This window comes from Thunnus albacares, chromosome 4 (genome assembly GCF_914725855.1).
Source record: "Thunnus albacares chromosome 4, fThuAlb1.1, whole genome shotgun sequence".
In the NCBI taxonomy this organism is placed as follows: domain Eukaryota; kingdom Metazoa; phylum Chordata; class Actinopteri; order Scombriformes; family Scombridae; genus Thunnus; species Thunnus albacares.
In genome coordinates this window covers 19,649,760-19,666,916 of record NC_058109.1, presented here as the reverse complement: position 1 = coordinate 19,666,916, position 17,157 = coordinate 19,649,760, and the positions used below count along the sequence as shown (strand labels likewise).

Genomic DNA, 17,157 nt, shown 5'->3' with positions numbered 1-17,157 from the left:
TTACACATGTCAGCATCAGACTGTCCTCCTGAAACCTGTTTTGACCTACCAGCCCCGTCCTTGGACCACATCTTTGGTCGCAGCTTAAGCCAGTTCCCAGCATCACGGGCACGGGACTCAAAATCAAGCTTATGCACCAGGACATACTTGTCTGCAAGAGCAGCGGCCCCAGCAGCAGTTTTGACTTGACACTCATTAATATAGGTGGCAACATTACGTGGCAGAGATTTTTTTAACTGCTCCAAAACCATTGCATGGCATAAATCAGCAAATGTTTTAACTTCCAAAGCTGTACACCACTGATTAAAGTGAGTTGCCAACTCCCTTGCAAAATCCATATGTGTCTGGTTACTTGACCTTTCCCATGATCTAAATTTCTGCCTGCAAAGAGTACTACACACTGTTAACTGAGCCGTACGCACTAACACAGGACCGTACAGACCACCAAATGCACATAACAAAGTCAGAGCCCTCTAACTGCCTAACCAGAAACCACCTTGTCTTCAGGTAGCTACTTGTGGTGGGTATTTATGCACTAATAGCCCGATGGAACAGTGAGGCAACCAGAGAACTGGCGACCCCTTCGTAGCCACGGATGTGCCCCCGAGACTAACCACGTTCGCCACCACACGACAAACTCCCCCCAACGAATACCATAGGGAATCAACAGCCTAATCAGGGTGTGAACTCTGACAAACTACATTGAATGTGCATCTGACAGCAGGTACAACCTGCTGTGCACCTCAAAAATTACAAGAGTACATGCTCTCTGGTGAAAAACTAACCTCTCCTTTACTTCAACACCCACCACTAACATTCCAAGCATCAACACAACAAAACAAGACACTGACAAACTACACTTACATGCAACCAATTATACCCGTTTAGAGTGACTCCCTGTAGCACACTTCTACAACCTCATTCACAAAACACTGAAAACTCTGGATGTAATACCAACACACCAGAGACCAATACTACTGATTATACACTACCTTCACAATTTTCAAACTTGCTTGCTTAAGAGGCAACAACTTTAACTAAATAAACTTACCACTATACCTCCAAAGACTGTTAGGACGACCCCCAATTGTCAGATTCCGGCTCTAGATTGTAGCAAAAAAAGGGAAGTCACAAGGGTATTCAATAAAACAAGAGTACATTTTTGTAACACAAGGTACTCTAAACCAACAAAAACTAAAAGTAGGTAGAGTTTGTCTGTAAAATCAGTCATGTAGGGAGTTGCTGAGTGAGTGTATGCTGTGTGGGTGTTGTATGGTGAAACAAAAGGAACCAAAAAGCAACCCAGGAGTGTGTGGGGGAGAGAGAAGAGAGGATCTGAGGGCACACCGGGCCCAAGTGTGTCCCATCCTGTTCAGTCCCATCAGTGTGCTCAGGAACCTGCCCCTGCAAACACAGCAGCAACAAGGAGTACAAAGTAGAGGGGCCATCACACAGGTTCCTAAAGAAAAGGTCCAGACAAGTGTTAGGAAACATGCATTCATTACTAGGAGACTGAGTGTGAGTGTGTGTGTGTTTGTGTTTGTTTTAACATTTTTACCTGCTTCATTTTGGCAAGCTCCCTTCTGGTGTGCTCATCCTTGCGCAGGTCCTTTTTATTTCCCACCAGTATAATGGGAACATTAGGGCAGAAGTGTTTCACCTCAGGAGTCCACTTCTCAGGGATGTTCTCTAAATAAGGAGACAAAAGACACCATCAGTCAGAGCACAGACACAGCTGTAGTGTGCATGATATATGTAGTGTGAAATGATTTATCTTAGTTGAGTAATTAATCGGGAATTAAGAATGTTGCACAGAGTCCTGACAAATTTCATTATACAATAAATGCCTTGGTAAGTGTGCACAGTTGTGATTTATAGCGGAGAGCAAACAGACACGTGGTGGGATAACATGTACCCGAGGAGGAGCATGTGAATATACTTCTCCGTGTCCAACAGATGTTCAGTTATTTTGTGTGTGGCTGGTTCTTTGCATTAAATTATTAAAGCTGTTTTTAACACAAAACCTTTGCCTGAATTCAGATGACATTAACTTGTATCAGATAAAAATGTAACACAGACACTGACACACACTGTCAGAGGTCTCTGGTTTCACTTACCGAGACTGTCAGGACTGTCAATGGAGAAGCACATGAGAATGACATCAGTGTCTGGATAAGAGAGTGGGCGCAGTCTGTCGTAGTCTTCTTGACCTGCTGTATCCCAGAGTGCTAACTCGACCTGTGGGAATAGTTTACAAGTTATCAACCACATGAAGCTGAACTGTGTTCAGGGAGTTTTGACATTAGACTGACTTACTGAGTGCATACACACCAATATCCTCTTATTCAGGAATTCTTAAGTATTATACTTAAAGCACATAAATCATCCAATTTATATGACTGACATGAACGATTTTATATAAAGCAGTACATTCACTTACAAGACAAACAAAAAATTATAAATTCCACACATTATACTTCCTTGTCAAAACAAATGATTTCATTTTCAAACTTGTAGCCTTCATCCCAAACCAGTGTTAGTGACATCTAGGGTTGCCAACTTTTTCACTACCAAACAAAGGACAAAAGTTGGCATGCTGTGGCACTGTGGGCATGGTGTTGTGTGAATATACAGTGTATTGTTTTAAACCATTTGTCATAATAATAGCTAATCTCTTACAGTCAAATTAAAGATTAATACACAACTCTCATGCCTTGGCAACATGTGGTAGGTTTAATAATAGTTTGTTAATTTACAGCACGTACCTTTAAGACAGTCCTTTATTTTAACCATTACCTATTACCTTTACTATAAGTCTAAGTCAAAACACTTGTGACTCTTGCACTGTAGGTTAGAAAACATTATCCCCTTCTTGTTAATCCTACAAGTGACAAACAAGAAGTAACAATAGCTTCTGTATGCTGTAGTTTTGCAGAGGAATCAAACAGCCGAGACTCACAGAAAGGACACCCTCTGTGTACACAAACAGTGGTGGGGAATGAATGCTTCATATTCTTATTCACTAAAACTATATAAGTAAGTAAGTAACTATATAAATTGGACCCTCACAACAACAACAAAAAACATTTAATGCAAAAGAGGAAAAGAGGGACATGCCTCTGCTCACCAAGTCTACTTTTTCCATGGATATTTTTTGCTGCTCTTGACCGATTCAAGCAGTCTTTTGTCCTTTTGTGCAGCCAGATAAAAGTCCTTACATGAAAAGTCATAGTTCACAGATATTTGAAGTTCATTTTTAATCAGCTCTGTGCTGCATCTGTTTCTTGAGTCTAACCATTTAATGGCAATCAAAGAGAAAATCCCCTCTACAAAGGCATTTGAGCCTGGCACACTGCGGAAAAATTAGACAATCCTGAACATGTTGATTAAGTTGGCTTTCCCTATGTTTTGGAAAACTGCCACTCACTTCTCATTGGTGTATTTTGTGGTATCCTGTCTGGCTTTCTGTATTTCCTTCCGGCTAGCACAAAACTCTTCATAGAGTTGGTCCATACTGACTGTCTCTGTCATTTTGAGGGCAGCCACCAACTGCTCCATGTCAGTGAAGGAGAGCTCCTCGTGTAGGCCGATCAGTTTCAGTTTCATCATCACATTTTCTGATGAGAAATCAAACCACTTGTCAATGTATGCAATGACAGAGTCATAGAACTTCAGAAAGTCCTTTTGCCGCTTTGATCTTTGTGCTGACACTTGTTTGTTCATCAGCTGCTTGCTCTGGTATCCAAAAAAGCTGTCTTGTTTCCGCTAAAGCATCTTCACTTTGAATTTTCCCACCTCCTCGGTAAACATCTGTGATGTAGAGCGTTGTTTCCTTCAGCTTCCTAACGAGTGTGTCAAAAACACACCCCACGTTGTGGAAACAGCACAGATAAATCTAAGCAGTTCCAGTTCTCTTCGTCCTCAAAAATCCTCTTCAGTGCCACAGGACAGGTCTCCCCAAGGGACCTTAAGTATGAGGTGAGAACTGGCCAGCTCTGCAGCAGATGAACAGCTGGATGAAGAGACAGCCATCGCATGCAAACATAACGCAGAATTTCACGCCATTCAGTGTCAACAAAGGCAACAAACAAATGCACGCAGTTCCTCTCTTCAGGAAGCAGACACTGAGAAGTGGCTGTGGATGCAGTTTTATCACTGCGTAAAAGTTCAGTAACTTGCACTGCACCCTATCAGACAGAAAAATATCTCACGCACACTGGACACATTTTTCTATTTCCCTTGTTTGACGCCTGAGACACACAGCCTGCGTGAACCTCAGCAGTGCGTGTGCGTCGCAGAACTGCTGCGTCTCGCGCGCTTGCAGCAGCCACATAGACAGCGTTGCTGCTGCGGCGCTTCTGCTGCCAGCTCTATCTGTCTACATAGAGTTTGGCTTTGATAATGGCCATCAATGATAGCATGTTTCGTATCATTTAATTATAAATTTCATTTGTATTTAGTTTAGTCAGAAAAAGATTAAGAAGCGTATGCTTAATTGTTAAAAATAAATAAATCATATGTGAGGTGAAAGCGGCTTTCTTTCTGATGGGCATGGTGGGGTCTAGTTGGGGATACTTCTGTGTCAGCCACATACACTCCTCACAAAGGACGGTTTTTAAAATTCATTATATTAATCATTTCACTAGTTAAACCCTGCTGTCACCTCCCCAAGTGAAGAAAATCCCTCCTGACGACACCAAACGAGCCAACCACTCCGATAAACAAACCTCAAAACTAACTGTCGGGAAGGAAACTGACAACAATTAAGGAAAATGACAACACCAAATCTCTGCCTGGAAGCAGGTGAAACAACATGCAGGAGCCCCGGTTTGAGTTAATATCACGGAAAGCGAGCAGGGGCCGAGAAAAGAAGCTCGAGTTCCCCGCCAGAGAGGCTTCCTGCACCGCACAGGCTGACAGGCTACAGATATAGACATTGAAAACATAGTGAAAGGTGTAATGTTGCTGGTATGATGTTAATATGACTGTCAACAGATCATTTTTTCTGTCTATTTTTGCTGAGAACCGCACGCGTCACGCGGAGAAATGGGCGAGACCCCAAATCTCTATATGAGGCGCAGTTGAGACGCGCAGCTGCTGAAAAGCAAGAGGTTCCGCGACACACACGCACTGCTCAAGCAGACTGTGTCCCAGGCGTAAAACACACTCACCTTCAGTCGGGGACAGATAATCCAGAATATCCTGCACAGTCTTTGGTCCTAAAACATTCATTGTGATGATCTCAGATTTCGTTCTTCCTAAATGCATCTTCTTCACAACATCTGAGTCATGAAACAAAGCACCGTTGAGTTTAACAAGACAGTTGGTGCTGTTGTAGCTGAGTCCATGGTTCACTTGCCGCAATTTTGTCATTTTCCACAGTAGATGCCACGAGGAATGCACCGATATTGCTTGCACCTTTAGCTGGTGTGGCCTTCTTGTGCATTTCTGTGGACGCATGCTGAGTCGGGTCATTCTCACCTCCATGGCCAACCGAAAATTCCCTGCTACAGAAAGTACAGAAGGCTTTCATTGAGTCACTGCTGACGGGCTTAACCCACGTCTTTTTTACTTCCCATTGCTTTTTGTAGCTTAGTGTTGGAGTTCTCGAGTCCAGGACTCGATCTCGAGTCCGACTTGCGCACTGATGAGTCGGACTCGGACTTGGACTTGAGTATTGACTGCATTCGGACTCGGAAGTTGAAGACGAGGACTCGAACTTGTTAATTAATAAAGAGGTTTTATATATCCGAATTTTTGCCGGTCAAATTTTCACATAGCCACACTATGATTCATTTCACGCACACAGCAGCAGCTGCGGACAGACTGTACACACACACACACACACACACACACACACACACACACACACACACACACACACACACACACACACACACACACCCTGCAGTCGCGCACACAGCGCATAGACATTACAGCAACACACACACATCGCCGTTGGTATGGTGAGTGAAGAAGTCACAAAGCTCGCAATTTGTAATACTTTTAAGTCCAAAAAAAGTATTTAGTTCTTATAAAGAAAATCAGAATCGACAAAAATCCAAGAAAATGCAATCGGTGTTTAGTCAACTGATGATCATCACAAGTTTCTGATGTCTGGTCGTATCCGTCTATCAGAGAAGAGAGACTTATTGCGCAGCTTTTTTTGTCTACAGTGGATTGTAAACTGTACAGGATTAAAGTGACTCTCCCTGGCAATGTGTTTTGCTCTACTAGGTACAATAATAGGTTTAATCCAACATCCATCAATGTTAAAATGCACTTGAACGTATTTGGAGTTTTATCATCCTGTAAATAAATGTGTGTATAAAAGGATATCACACTGTAACCACTCTGTTGATGTACTGTTAGACACAGGTGGAAGTCCTCAGTTGTTGCCTTAAACCAAATGTTATCAGCTGTGACCTTTTCAGAAGTTCATCCACACACACAAAACCGCTGTGTTCTCACTTGATATTTTGTTGCTCACCTTGAGCAACACAACATTACTGTGGTGTCATTTTTTACTAAATAAAACTTGCTTAAGTCTTGATGCTTCTGACACTAAACTTATGGTTCTTATGTGAAACGTAGGTTGTTTGTTCATAAATCCTGGATCTCCTCCCTGTCAGCAACAATGAAGGAACACTGTTTATCTATTTTTAAAACATTACGTTGCCTGTCTCATCAGGTATTTATTCATAAATTAATGACTTGAGGTGATGTATAAACATCTTAGAGTTTAATTCAGTTTTCATTTGAAAAAGTGATAAATGACTGTCTTTGTTTTTTTCAAACCACTTTGTTTGGTCAAAAACCAACACCAAAGACCTGGGTATCTGCAATTTGTATTTGTTTGCATGCATTTTATGTTGAATAAAGCGCTTTTTGTCTATCAAATTCAGACCTATCAGACTTTTTGCCTCGTGTTTCCAATCAGGGTGAAAGATGGCCTGGAAGTATAGAGGCTGACCAGTGCTCAGTCCAGCTTATCTGTCCTTGAGCTTGTTCTGTTACTGAACCACCACCCTGACCCCAAGTCTGACTGAGACTCAGGCTGTGTCTGAAGTCACTCCCTAATAATTATACAGCACATTACATTTACTTTACACCGTTTTATTTGATCGTGAGAGAGTGTGTCAGTATGAAATAAACACTCTATATACTGTAGTTCCCATTGAGATTTCACGGTGTAATGACAAAATAGTGTCTGTGGCACGTCCACGACTTTCTTCTAACAATCTCACAGTGCAATGTGTTGGATTTTCTAGAAAATGACTTTAATACAACATTACACCTGTCAGGGATTATGCAAAATGATTCATAGATGTCCAAAGTCTCTATTTACTGCTCACCACTGAGTACATTATGCAGGGAAAGGTAAATGAGTGAAGGAGGGGCTGATTTCAGACACAGCTCTGGTATATTTGTAATTCAAGGATATGCAAAAGACAAAATGCCTGTGCATGCAAAGTTTTATCTTCAAAGTAACTTTCCCTACCTAAAATCTTTCATTTTGTATCCAAGCAGGACTATGATTCAGTGGCGTAAGTGCTCGTCAGTGTTTTTCAAGCAAATGATGCAAATTATCAAGCTTCTTACAAAGTAATTTATTACACAAAACACTAAGTTTCCATTTGCGTTTTAACAAAATGCGTTTCCAGTCTCATACTGTGCATGTGATCATAATGCACGTAGGATTTGTATATGAAGCACACAAACAAATTTTTGACTTCACGTGTGCATCTGTTTGTTGAAATAATTAAAGGACTACGGGTCACAGTGTATAGGTACTTCACCCTAGTTGGCTGTGGAAACATTCCTCAGATCAGCAGGCAGGGCTTAAGCACTTAACTGTAGTTGGCAGGTATGACACAACAGGTCCCCTGGCTGACTTCTCTGATTACATAGTACATGTTGATAAAGGAGATTTCATTATGGCAGATTTACTCATGTTAAAGTACAAAAAAGTATTTTCCATAACCTCAAAATTGAATACTGACAGAACCTGACTACTTTTGCTTAAGACAAAAAAAGTAAAAGCATTACACCTTTAGTAAAAACTGGGGAGAACAGTCTTTTGTGTGGGTGTGTTTGGGGGGATTTGACCTAATGCTCCTTCTTTCCCCCTGTAGGAAGCAGTCCTCATGCCCCCGTTTACAGTAGGACGCATTTACTGCTCTTCTTTCCCCGCCGGGCTTGTAGTGCAGCCCTGGTGGCCATCTCGAAGACTTCCCTCACACCATCCTTTGTTTTTGCAGAGCACTCCATGTATCCAAAGGCACCAATCCTGTTAGCCATGTCCCGTCCATCCTCTGGTTTCACAGGTTCCTACAGAAAAGGTCCAGACAAGTGTTAGGAAACATGCATTCATTACTAGGAAACTGAGTGTGAGTGTGTGTGTGTTTGTTTTAACATTTTTACCTGCTTCATTTTGGCAAGCTCTCTTCTGGTGTGCTCATCGTTGCGCAGGTCCTTTTTATTTCCCACCAGTATAATGGGAACATTAGGGCAGAAGTGTTTCACCTCAGGAGTCCACTTCTCAGGGATGTTCTCTAAATAAGGAGACAAAAGACACCATCAGTCAGAGCACAGACACAGCTGTAGTGTGCATGATATATGTAGTGTGAAATGATTTATCTTAGTTGAGTAATTAATCGGGAATTAAGAATGTTGCACAGAGTCCTGACAAATTTCATTATACAATAAATGCCTTGGTAAGTGTGCACAGTTGTGATTTATAGCGGAGAGCAAACAGACACGTGGTGGGATAACATGTACCCGAGGAGGAGCATGTGAATATACTTCTCCGTGTCCAACAGATGTTCAGTTATTTTGTGTGTGGCTGGTTCTTTGCATTAAATTATTAAAGCTGTTTTTAACACAAAACCTTTGCCTGAATTCAGATGACATTAACTTGTATCAGAGAAAAAAAATGTAACACAGACACTGACACACACTGTCAGAGGTCTCTGGTTTCACTTACCGAGACTGTCGGGACTGTCAATGGAGAAGCACATGAGAATGACATCAGTGTCTGGATAAGAGAGTGGGCGCAGTCTGTCGTAGTCTTCTTGACCTGCTGTATCCCAGAGTGCTAACTCGACCTGCGGGAATAGTTCACAAGTTATCAACCACATGAAGCTGAACTGTGTTCAGGGAGTTTTGACATTAGACTGACTTACTGAGTGCATACACACCAATATCCTCTTATTCAGGAATTCTTAGGTATTATACATAAAGCACATAAATCATCCATTTTATATGACTGACATGAACGATTTTATATAAAGCAGTACATTCACTTACAAGACAAACAAAAAATTATAAATTCCACACATTACACTTCCTTGTCAAAACAAATGTTTTCATTTTCAAACTTGTAGCCTTCATCCCAAACCAGCGTTAGAGACATCACTTGAGACAATTGTATTTTTCACATATGCAGATGTACTCAAGACATGTAAATAGACTTTGAGGAGTAAAATCTGTGGAGTTCTTTAATTTCTTTAACCAAGGCCCCATACTGTCCAAAGTCACTCACTCCTGCAATAACTGTCTATGCCTCCTTTGGTTACTGAAGACTGGAATATCAATTATCATGATATAAAGATAAATCTCCAGTGTCATAACAGTTTCACTATTGAAATGATGTTTAGACCTCAATTTTGGGCAAAAACAGAGACACAGACAGTAAAGCTTGATTAATGTGAGTGTTATTTTCTAATTAAACACTTATGGCCATATATGAATTTTTAAAACCTTTTAAAACAACCTTAATTTGTAATTATTCAAGAGATTTTACTGCCATCTGCACAGGCACAAGGTACATGCATGTTGGAATTATTGCGTGGTTCAATCAGTCAGGTTTAAAAGACCCTGACAAAAAACAAATTTACAATAAACTAACTTAAAAAATTAGATAAAAAAAATCTAAGAGTAACAAACACACATTTGTTTTTTCAGCCCTAAGGAACCCGGTTATTTAAAAGTTTACCCAAAGTAAAAACGTATCTGGGTTTAAACTGATACATGTATTGTTAAATACTTATTCACAATCAGAATCATCTTAATTGGCCGATTATGTTTATGCATACAAGGAATTTGACTCCAGTTTAGTGCCTCTTGGTGTACTTACAGAGAATACAACAATCTTCAGAAAGATACAAAAGGAATTAATATACAGGGGAAACCTTTTCAGTGAACAGTAAACAGGATACAAACGCAAAGGTGTGAAGTTTGCAAAGAGTGTTGAGTTAATATTGAACAGTAAAAAAAAAAACAGGTTACATGTTACTTATACATATAGTAGGTTAAAATGTCCCCATGTTCCACAAGTCTTAAATCAATTGAAATCCTCAAGCTTTATTCCTATTAATCACATCAGTGGATCATACAGTATATAACCTGTACGTAACACTGTTTATGAAAGCGGGTGGAAAAGAAAATACAACCAGCAATCAGCTCTTGTTGTAATCAGATATTAAGTTATACAACGCTGATTCCTGGTCTGAAATGTGAGAAGAGCAAAATTTCTCATACCTGTTTGCTATCAACTTCAATGTCAGCAACGTAGTTCTCAAACACTGTGGGCACATAGACCTCTGGAAACTGGTCCTTGCTGAACACGATGAGCAGGCAGGTCTTCCCACAGGCTCCATCTCCCACTATGACCAGCTTTTTCCTGATTGCTGCCATAGCTACAGACAAGAGACAGAAAACAGCAGAGGTTACGACATAGGAACACTTTATCTAAAACAACTGCAGGGCCATTTTTTTATTGCATTCAAGGATTATGCAACTACTACCAGCACCAGCACTACTACCCCTGTGAGAAACGATGAGAGGCCAGTAACCTTCAGCTGTGTTGACACAACGCCAAACCCGTCTGAAACCAACACCCGAGGCTAACAATTTAGCCTTCTGTAGCAACATCAGCATCATCACGGATATTTATGGTCAGTCTGTCAACTACACAGCAGGTTTTATACAAGGCTGACAGTCTTTAGTTGACTTTGTCTTGTATTTTAAGGCAAATTAGCAACCTTCTTCCATGATGATACATTTCCGCTCCAGTGTTTCTGACCCACCCCGGTATCAAGCTTGACAAAGTCTTCCCTTTATTTGGTCTCACATCGTCCCAAAAAAACAATAAATGTAATATGTTGATAGCCGGTGTCAACAATATGATTAAGAATAACTGCAGTGATGTCTGACCTAGATTTTATTGAGCTAGGAGGGTGTTCTGTTTACCAAAGACTGAACGTTAGCTACCGTAGCTAACCAGCTAGCCGGATACGTAGCTAGTGCGCTAAATTTACATTTTTATCTGATTATTCAAAGGTGGTGTAGGATACATGTGTACCTGTGTGTGTACATAATGAACCTGACGCCACAGTGGTGTGTGTGGTTCCCTTTTAAGAGCCAAAGCTCACTTCACAAACCGGGGTTTGCTACCCAAGCTTAGCTTAGCATAACGGAAGTCAATCGGTATGTTAGCTAGCTGGCTAGCGTAAGCAGAATATCGGAAGAAAATACACGTAAACAAACTATATGTAGCGATGTTATGACCACTAAAACACACTGACGCGGTGCTGCAATTCCACTTTACTTGTAAATACCATATGCTCACCCAGTGATTGATTTAAAATTTGTCCAAATGACTTCCAAGTAGTGCTTTGTTGGCCTCCGTCGCTGCTGGCTGACTGCGCTGCTGCTGCTGGAGGATTAACAGGAGGGAAGTGAGGGGGTGGGGAGAGCATAACAATACACTATTATACCAACACTAAAACATGGACTTTATCATATAATATCTTATTATAATAATAATGAGTATCATGATTATGATAATAATAATAATAATAATAATAATAATAATTTGTAGTAGTAGTAGTAGTAGTAGTAGTAGTGGTAGTATTTCTATGTTGCATGCTTCAACATACAATATTTATGCTTTTATATTTTGTCTTACATGATTAAAGCCCCTTCTATACATTATTTACAGCACATATGTTTTGAATATGTCAGGACCTGCTGTAAATTACACAGGTCCCTATGCAGTGGTGGAAAGTAACTAAGTACATTTACTCAAGTACTGTAATTAAGTACAATTTTGAGCTAATTGTACTTTACTTGAGTATTTCCATTTTATGCAACTTCATACTTCCACTCCACTACATTTCAAAGGGAAATGTTGTACTTTTTACTTTTTACTGTTGTACTTTTCTCACATGGTTTCATTTCAATAAATGTTCAAATGATTCAATATTTCACCAAAAATCAAAGATTAAAGAAAAAGAAACCCAAAAACTGAAAACAGATTTATGTATCAGAACTTTGTTTTTTCTTCTCCCATTAATCACTTCATGACCCCTCAGATGTATCCGATGACACTTTGGAGGGGCCCGACCCCTAGGTCGGGAACTTATATATACTCATGCAGTGCTACCTGATTTCTTGGCCTCCGTTATTGCTGCTTCAATGCATAGAAAAATAAATACTGTTGATGTGAGATATGAATGAGTAGCAACAGCATGAAAGAACATTACAAACATAAACAGATGCTAAGTCCTGTAATAGTGAATCTTTTCTCATTTCAAGTATAATGAGGGCTGAATTTAAAAATAAAATACATAACAGAGAGCTTTTGAAAAAATGCATCCTAAAATAAAGTGGATCAATCATATTAGGCTCTTAGATCGTTTATTTTCTGTGACTTCAGTTTGGATCATTTGAGTTGGCATATTTGCTCAAAAGATTTGTGCTTATATGACACATCCTGGTTTTGAACTGCCTGTGGAAGTAGCCCTAGAGTCTGTCCATTCTTGATTAAAAGCTGTGTTTTCACTGTCTACTTTTCTCTTTTTAGAGCATGCCATGTGAAAAAACTTTTCTATTTAGCTGAGCTGATACTAAACGGTGACATGAAAACACTGCTGACCACTGATTGGTCAGTCGTTTATCTCACAAATTAATTTAGAACTATGCATCATGTCAGCACAATAGACTTTTTTTTTTTTTTTTACAGCAGGCATTTTTATACATTATGTTAGGAAAAGCACAGGTGTTAAAAATAACATAAACAACAGCTCTGCTCTATTGAAGACTCAAAACGTCACAACACTGAAGCAGCTAAATGGAATTCAGCCATAGTTGATTTTATTAACACCTGTGCGTTTCCTGGGACATGTCATAATGTCTTCTGTGAAAAAGGCTTGTATCAACTAAAATAATAATAATAATAATAATACATTTAATTTGTACTGCACTTTTCATTCTCAGTGAAACTCAAAGCGCTACAGTATTAATAACATAGAACACACAACATAAAGAAAATAATATGAGTTAAGATGAAAAAGCCTTCCTGAATGGAAAGGTTTTGAGACCTTTTTTTTTTTTTAAAAGAGTCTAGGGTCTGTGCTGCCCTCAGATGGTTTAGGAACGCTCAATCCCCCGTGGTGCGGAGCTTAGTACTGGGGGCCGGACGAGCAAGCTGCTGGCAGATCTGAGGCTGTGAGTGGAGGTTTGTGGTGTGATTAGTTCCTGTAGGAAGGGAGGCACATGTCCGTTAATGGATTTGTATGTAAGTAGCAGGACTTTGTAGTGAATCCTGAAGGAGACAGAGAGCCAGTGCAATGAAAACAGAATTGTTGTTGGTGCTCTATGTTTGTGTTTTTGGATCCTGGCAGCAGTGTTCTGAATGTACTGGAGCTTCTCGATGCTCCTGCCAGGGATCCCTGTGAAGAGCTCATTGGCTTTATCTCCTCAAGGTAACTACTTGAGGAGATAAAAGCATGGGCAAGTTTCTCTTCATCTGACAGGGTGAGAGGGGGGTGGAGTTGAGAGATGTTTTTGAGATGGTAGAAAGAGGTTTTGCATAGATCTCTTATATGATCATCAAAAGTCAGCTGAGGGTCAAACCTAACACCCAGAACCTTAGTACTTAATGTACTTTAGTGGTGAAAATTCTCCAACAAATTTGCAACTAATCAAATTACCACAAACCAGCTTACAGGCAGTGTACCTGGAACTTGTGGGGATCTTACAGGTCTGAGTCACTTGTGCAGTTTTCCTCTTTGCCTGGCTGCTAATCCAGCCGTGTAAGGTAGTTGTACATTACTTGAGTGTTTCAACTGTATGCTACTTTAGACTTTGTCTCCTCTGTGTTTCTTTGACATGAACAGTATATGACAGCTATAGTTACTAGTTACTCTGCAGATTAAGATTTAACAAATATAAGATCAGCAAATACAATATGATGCATTGTTGTAAAATAGAAAACCCAGCAGAATATAAATATATATTTATAGCTCCAACTCAACCAGCCAGCTGCTTACACATAACAGATCTATAATTACTGCCCAATAATAAATATATAATCATATAAAACTCTGAAGGGGGTCATTCTGCATTATAAGCACTTTTTAATTTTTACTTTTGAATGCCCAACTTGAAACAAGGTATTTTTTCTATCGTGGTATTGCTACTTTTACTTCAGTAAACCATCTGTGTATTTCCTGTATGACTCCATATGTGTGGACATATGCAGTTGGTATAATATTGTTTTAAGTCTGCATTAAGGAAGACAGAAGAAAACTGACATATACATTGTACATTAACATCAGCTACAGCTACTTCTGTTAGCCTTCCTGTTAGACATAGTGCACTTCTATGCTTTCACCATGCTGATAAAGGTTGTAATGAGGAAAGTGTCTCAGCGATGCTGCTGCTGATTATTTAATTACAGACTGAGAAATTATTTTAATACTTCAGATTGACAGGTTGAAGTAGAGAGAGACAGAAAGGTGGCCTGCTCTCAGTTGGGGCAGCAGTGTATTAATAACTGCAGCTCGTTCTCTAATCCTGATAAGAGGCTTTCTCAGCACTGCTCTGTTCCACCTCTTGGAAACCAAGGCTGAGCTCATTTATGAGCAGCGAGGTCACAGTGAAGTGTATTAAACCATTACTCTATTCTCCCTCTGGGTTGCTCTCTACTGCCTGGGGTCTCAGACTGTTCCAGATTCACAGTCTGTGTGGTAATGGAGAGAGACCCTGATCCATATTCTTGTCTGTGTGTCCTGCACCGCAAAGATAGAGACCCTCATATGTGGAAAGGATAGTCCTGCAGGTAGTGCAGGAGCCGCTTTGGGAGTGGCAGCTGGTCGGGGCAGTTTGTGTGTCTGTTGATGGTGAGGCGTGTCAGGTGCTGCAAAGAAGGGAAGGCCTCAGGTCTGCAAAGGGGGCGCATGAGCCTCAAAGGCACGCCACTGTCCTTAGCTGTGCACTGGACAGAGCTGGGCTTTGCTTTGGGGTGGATGTTGTCCTCATTAGACGCCTGGTCCTGTGGTGTGCGGCCTGAGCCAGTGTAGTGCTGTATCAGACTGAGAACATCAGGGAAGGACTGCAGGTGAGGCAGGCCGGGGAGGAGGGAGTCCAGCCAGAAAGAACCCCTGTTGTACTCTATTCGTACACTGGTGGGTCCACAGCGGGTCTTCACTGACAGGGCCAGCATGTACTGAGGGTGGCTGCTGTCCCGCACCAGGAACGTGCCTTCAGACTTTGTCAGGAGAGCATCCCGAGCCTCACTCGCTGAGATGGAACCCCAGTACCAGCCTGCAATAAGACAGATGGTTTTGATATCAGTTTTTAATTAATTTTTCACTTTAATTTAGTTCTAGATCCACTTGTTAGGATGATTCCTCTTTTCACCCCAGTTCCCTCTGCAATATCACCCCCAAAGCCTTTAGTACAATATCACCTTCCAAAATGTTTATCATGTGCTCATAAATGTCTCTTAATCAAATAAATAATGCATATATGAGCTGGATTCAAACAGCTAGATGTTATATTTAAATGAAATGAAATGCAATGCCAAAATGAGAGAGGCTGCTGGTGTACCTGAGGTCTGTAGATACTGGAAGGTGGTGGTGATGCAGCAGAGGTCCTCTGCTGGGTCCCAGGGTGGAGGGGAGGGATGTGGGTAGCATGAACCTCCTCGCTCCTCATGATGAAAAATGGTCACTGCCCGGGCAACCATCTCTGACTAACAGAAGCCCTGTCAGGACAACGTTGATGTTGGTGCATCCACATTTATCAACATGTGTCAAGCAAGATTTTTGTGCAAGTTTATACTGTATTTTGTTCCAAAAACTCTGTGAAATAAAGTAAGTGGTAAAAGTTTTCATATCAGTCTTTAAATGCATATTTTGGTTGTACAATTTTATTTGAGAAACCATCACAATTATTACAAAAATGAGAGACAAGACTGTCATTGTCCAAAATTAGCAAACAAACTATAAAACCAAACAATAACAAAAAAAGAGGCAGAAGCAAAAACTATACATACAATAAACAACAACAATTACATAATAATAAAGTTTATATAGCTTTAAGCTCGCTGTCTAGACAATTCCTGTATTTTTGTATTAATAAAAAATGCTAGAATAAATCTAATTTATGCGATTGTTTTTAAATATTCTCACCTTAGATTACAGAAAAACATGAGGCCAGTTGCGACCAGTTTGAGAAGCAGTTGAAAAAAACAGTCCAGAGAAAAATCCAGCAATTTCTCACGGTAAATAATTAATTTTCATGGGCGAATAGTGTCGGATAAAGGCGCAACAAAAACTATAAAACATTCATAATCACTATCTGTTGTAGTCAAATAAAATGAGAAAGAATATCACCGGTGGTCTGCTGAAGTAAAAATGTGAGCGAGAAGCGGAGCGGCTGCGTTTTATTCAGTAAAGTGCAGCACAGAAAACAGATCAGTTGAGTTTGTACTGACGGAGGTTCCAGGAATCTGTTTCCAAGAAAGGTTTTGTGTTTCAGCGCCCGCAGTGACAGACAGGCTGCAGCCAGCAGCTCCACTGAGCTGCGTCAACACGCACACTGTCCACACACTGCACTTCCTGCTCAGATTTCACAGTGAAACGTACTGATGGTACAACTCCATGAAGAAGAAGTCAATCCTTGTGCAATGCAGAATAAGAATAATAAAAATTGCATTGCATGAGAGGAGTACAGGTGTTGTAGATAAGTCCTAAACCTGCTTTGAGAAATGATTTCTAAGTTTGTAAATGGCCTCATATAGCTGAGAGCAGGACCGTATGCAGGATTTCTGAAATACAGAGGTCATTACAACCAAACCCACCTCAA

At 40.4% G+C, this 17,157-nt stretch overlaps 2 protein-coding genes across 3 annotated transcripts; both read right to left on the bottom strand.

Moving 5' to 3' along the window:
- Window positions 1-7,591: 7,591 nt before the first annotated feature.
- LOC122980204 (transforming protein RhoA) lies at window positions 7,592-11,760 on the bottom strand. The gene is made up of 5 exons (XM_044347978.1): window positions 11,633-11,760; window positions 10,543-10,700; window positions 8,987-9,107; window positions 8,425-8,555; window positions 7,592-8,331 (listed from the first exon to the last, which is right to left on the bottom strand). The coding sequence occupies exons 2-5, from the start codon at window positions 10,696-10,698 to the stop codon at window positions 8,158-8,160; spliced, it is 582 nt and encodes a 193-aa protein (XP_044203913.1). The 5' UTR covers window positions 10,699-10,700; window positions 11,633-11,760; the 3' UTR covers window positions 7,592-8,157.
- A 1,589-nt stretch (window positions 11,761-13,349) lies between these two features.
- LOC122980205 (cytokine-inducible SH2-containing protein-like) lies at window positions 13,350-16,841 on the bottom strand. Of its 2 annotated transcripts, none has more exons than XM_044347980.1 (3): window positions 16,482-16,841; window positions 15,898-16,151; window positions 13,350-15,612 (listed from the first exon to the last, which is right to left on the bottom strand). In XM_044347980.1, the coding sequence occupies exons 2-3, from the start codon at window positions 16,034-16,036 to the stop codon at window positions 15,101-15,103; spliced, it is 651 nt and encodes a 216-aa protein (XP_044203915.1). In that variant the 5' UTR covers window positions 16,037-16,151; window positions 16,482-16,841; the 3' UTR covers window positions 13,350-15,100. The 2 variants fall into 2 exon arrangements, with proteins under 2 accessions (XP_044203915.1, XP_044203914.1); XM_044347979.1 differs by having other exon boundaries at window positions 15,898-16,054; window positions 16,482-16,840.
- Window positions 16,842-17,157: the final 316 nt, after the last annotated feature.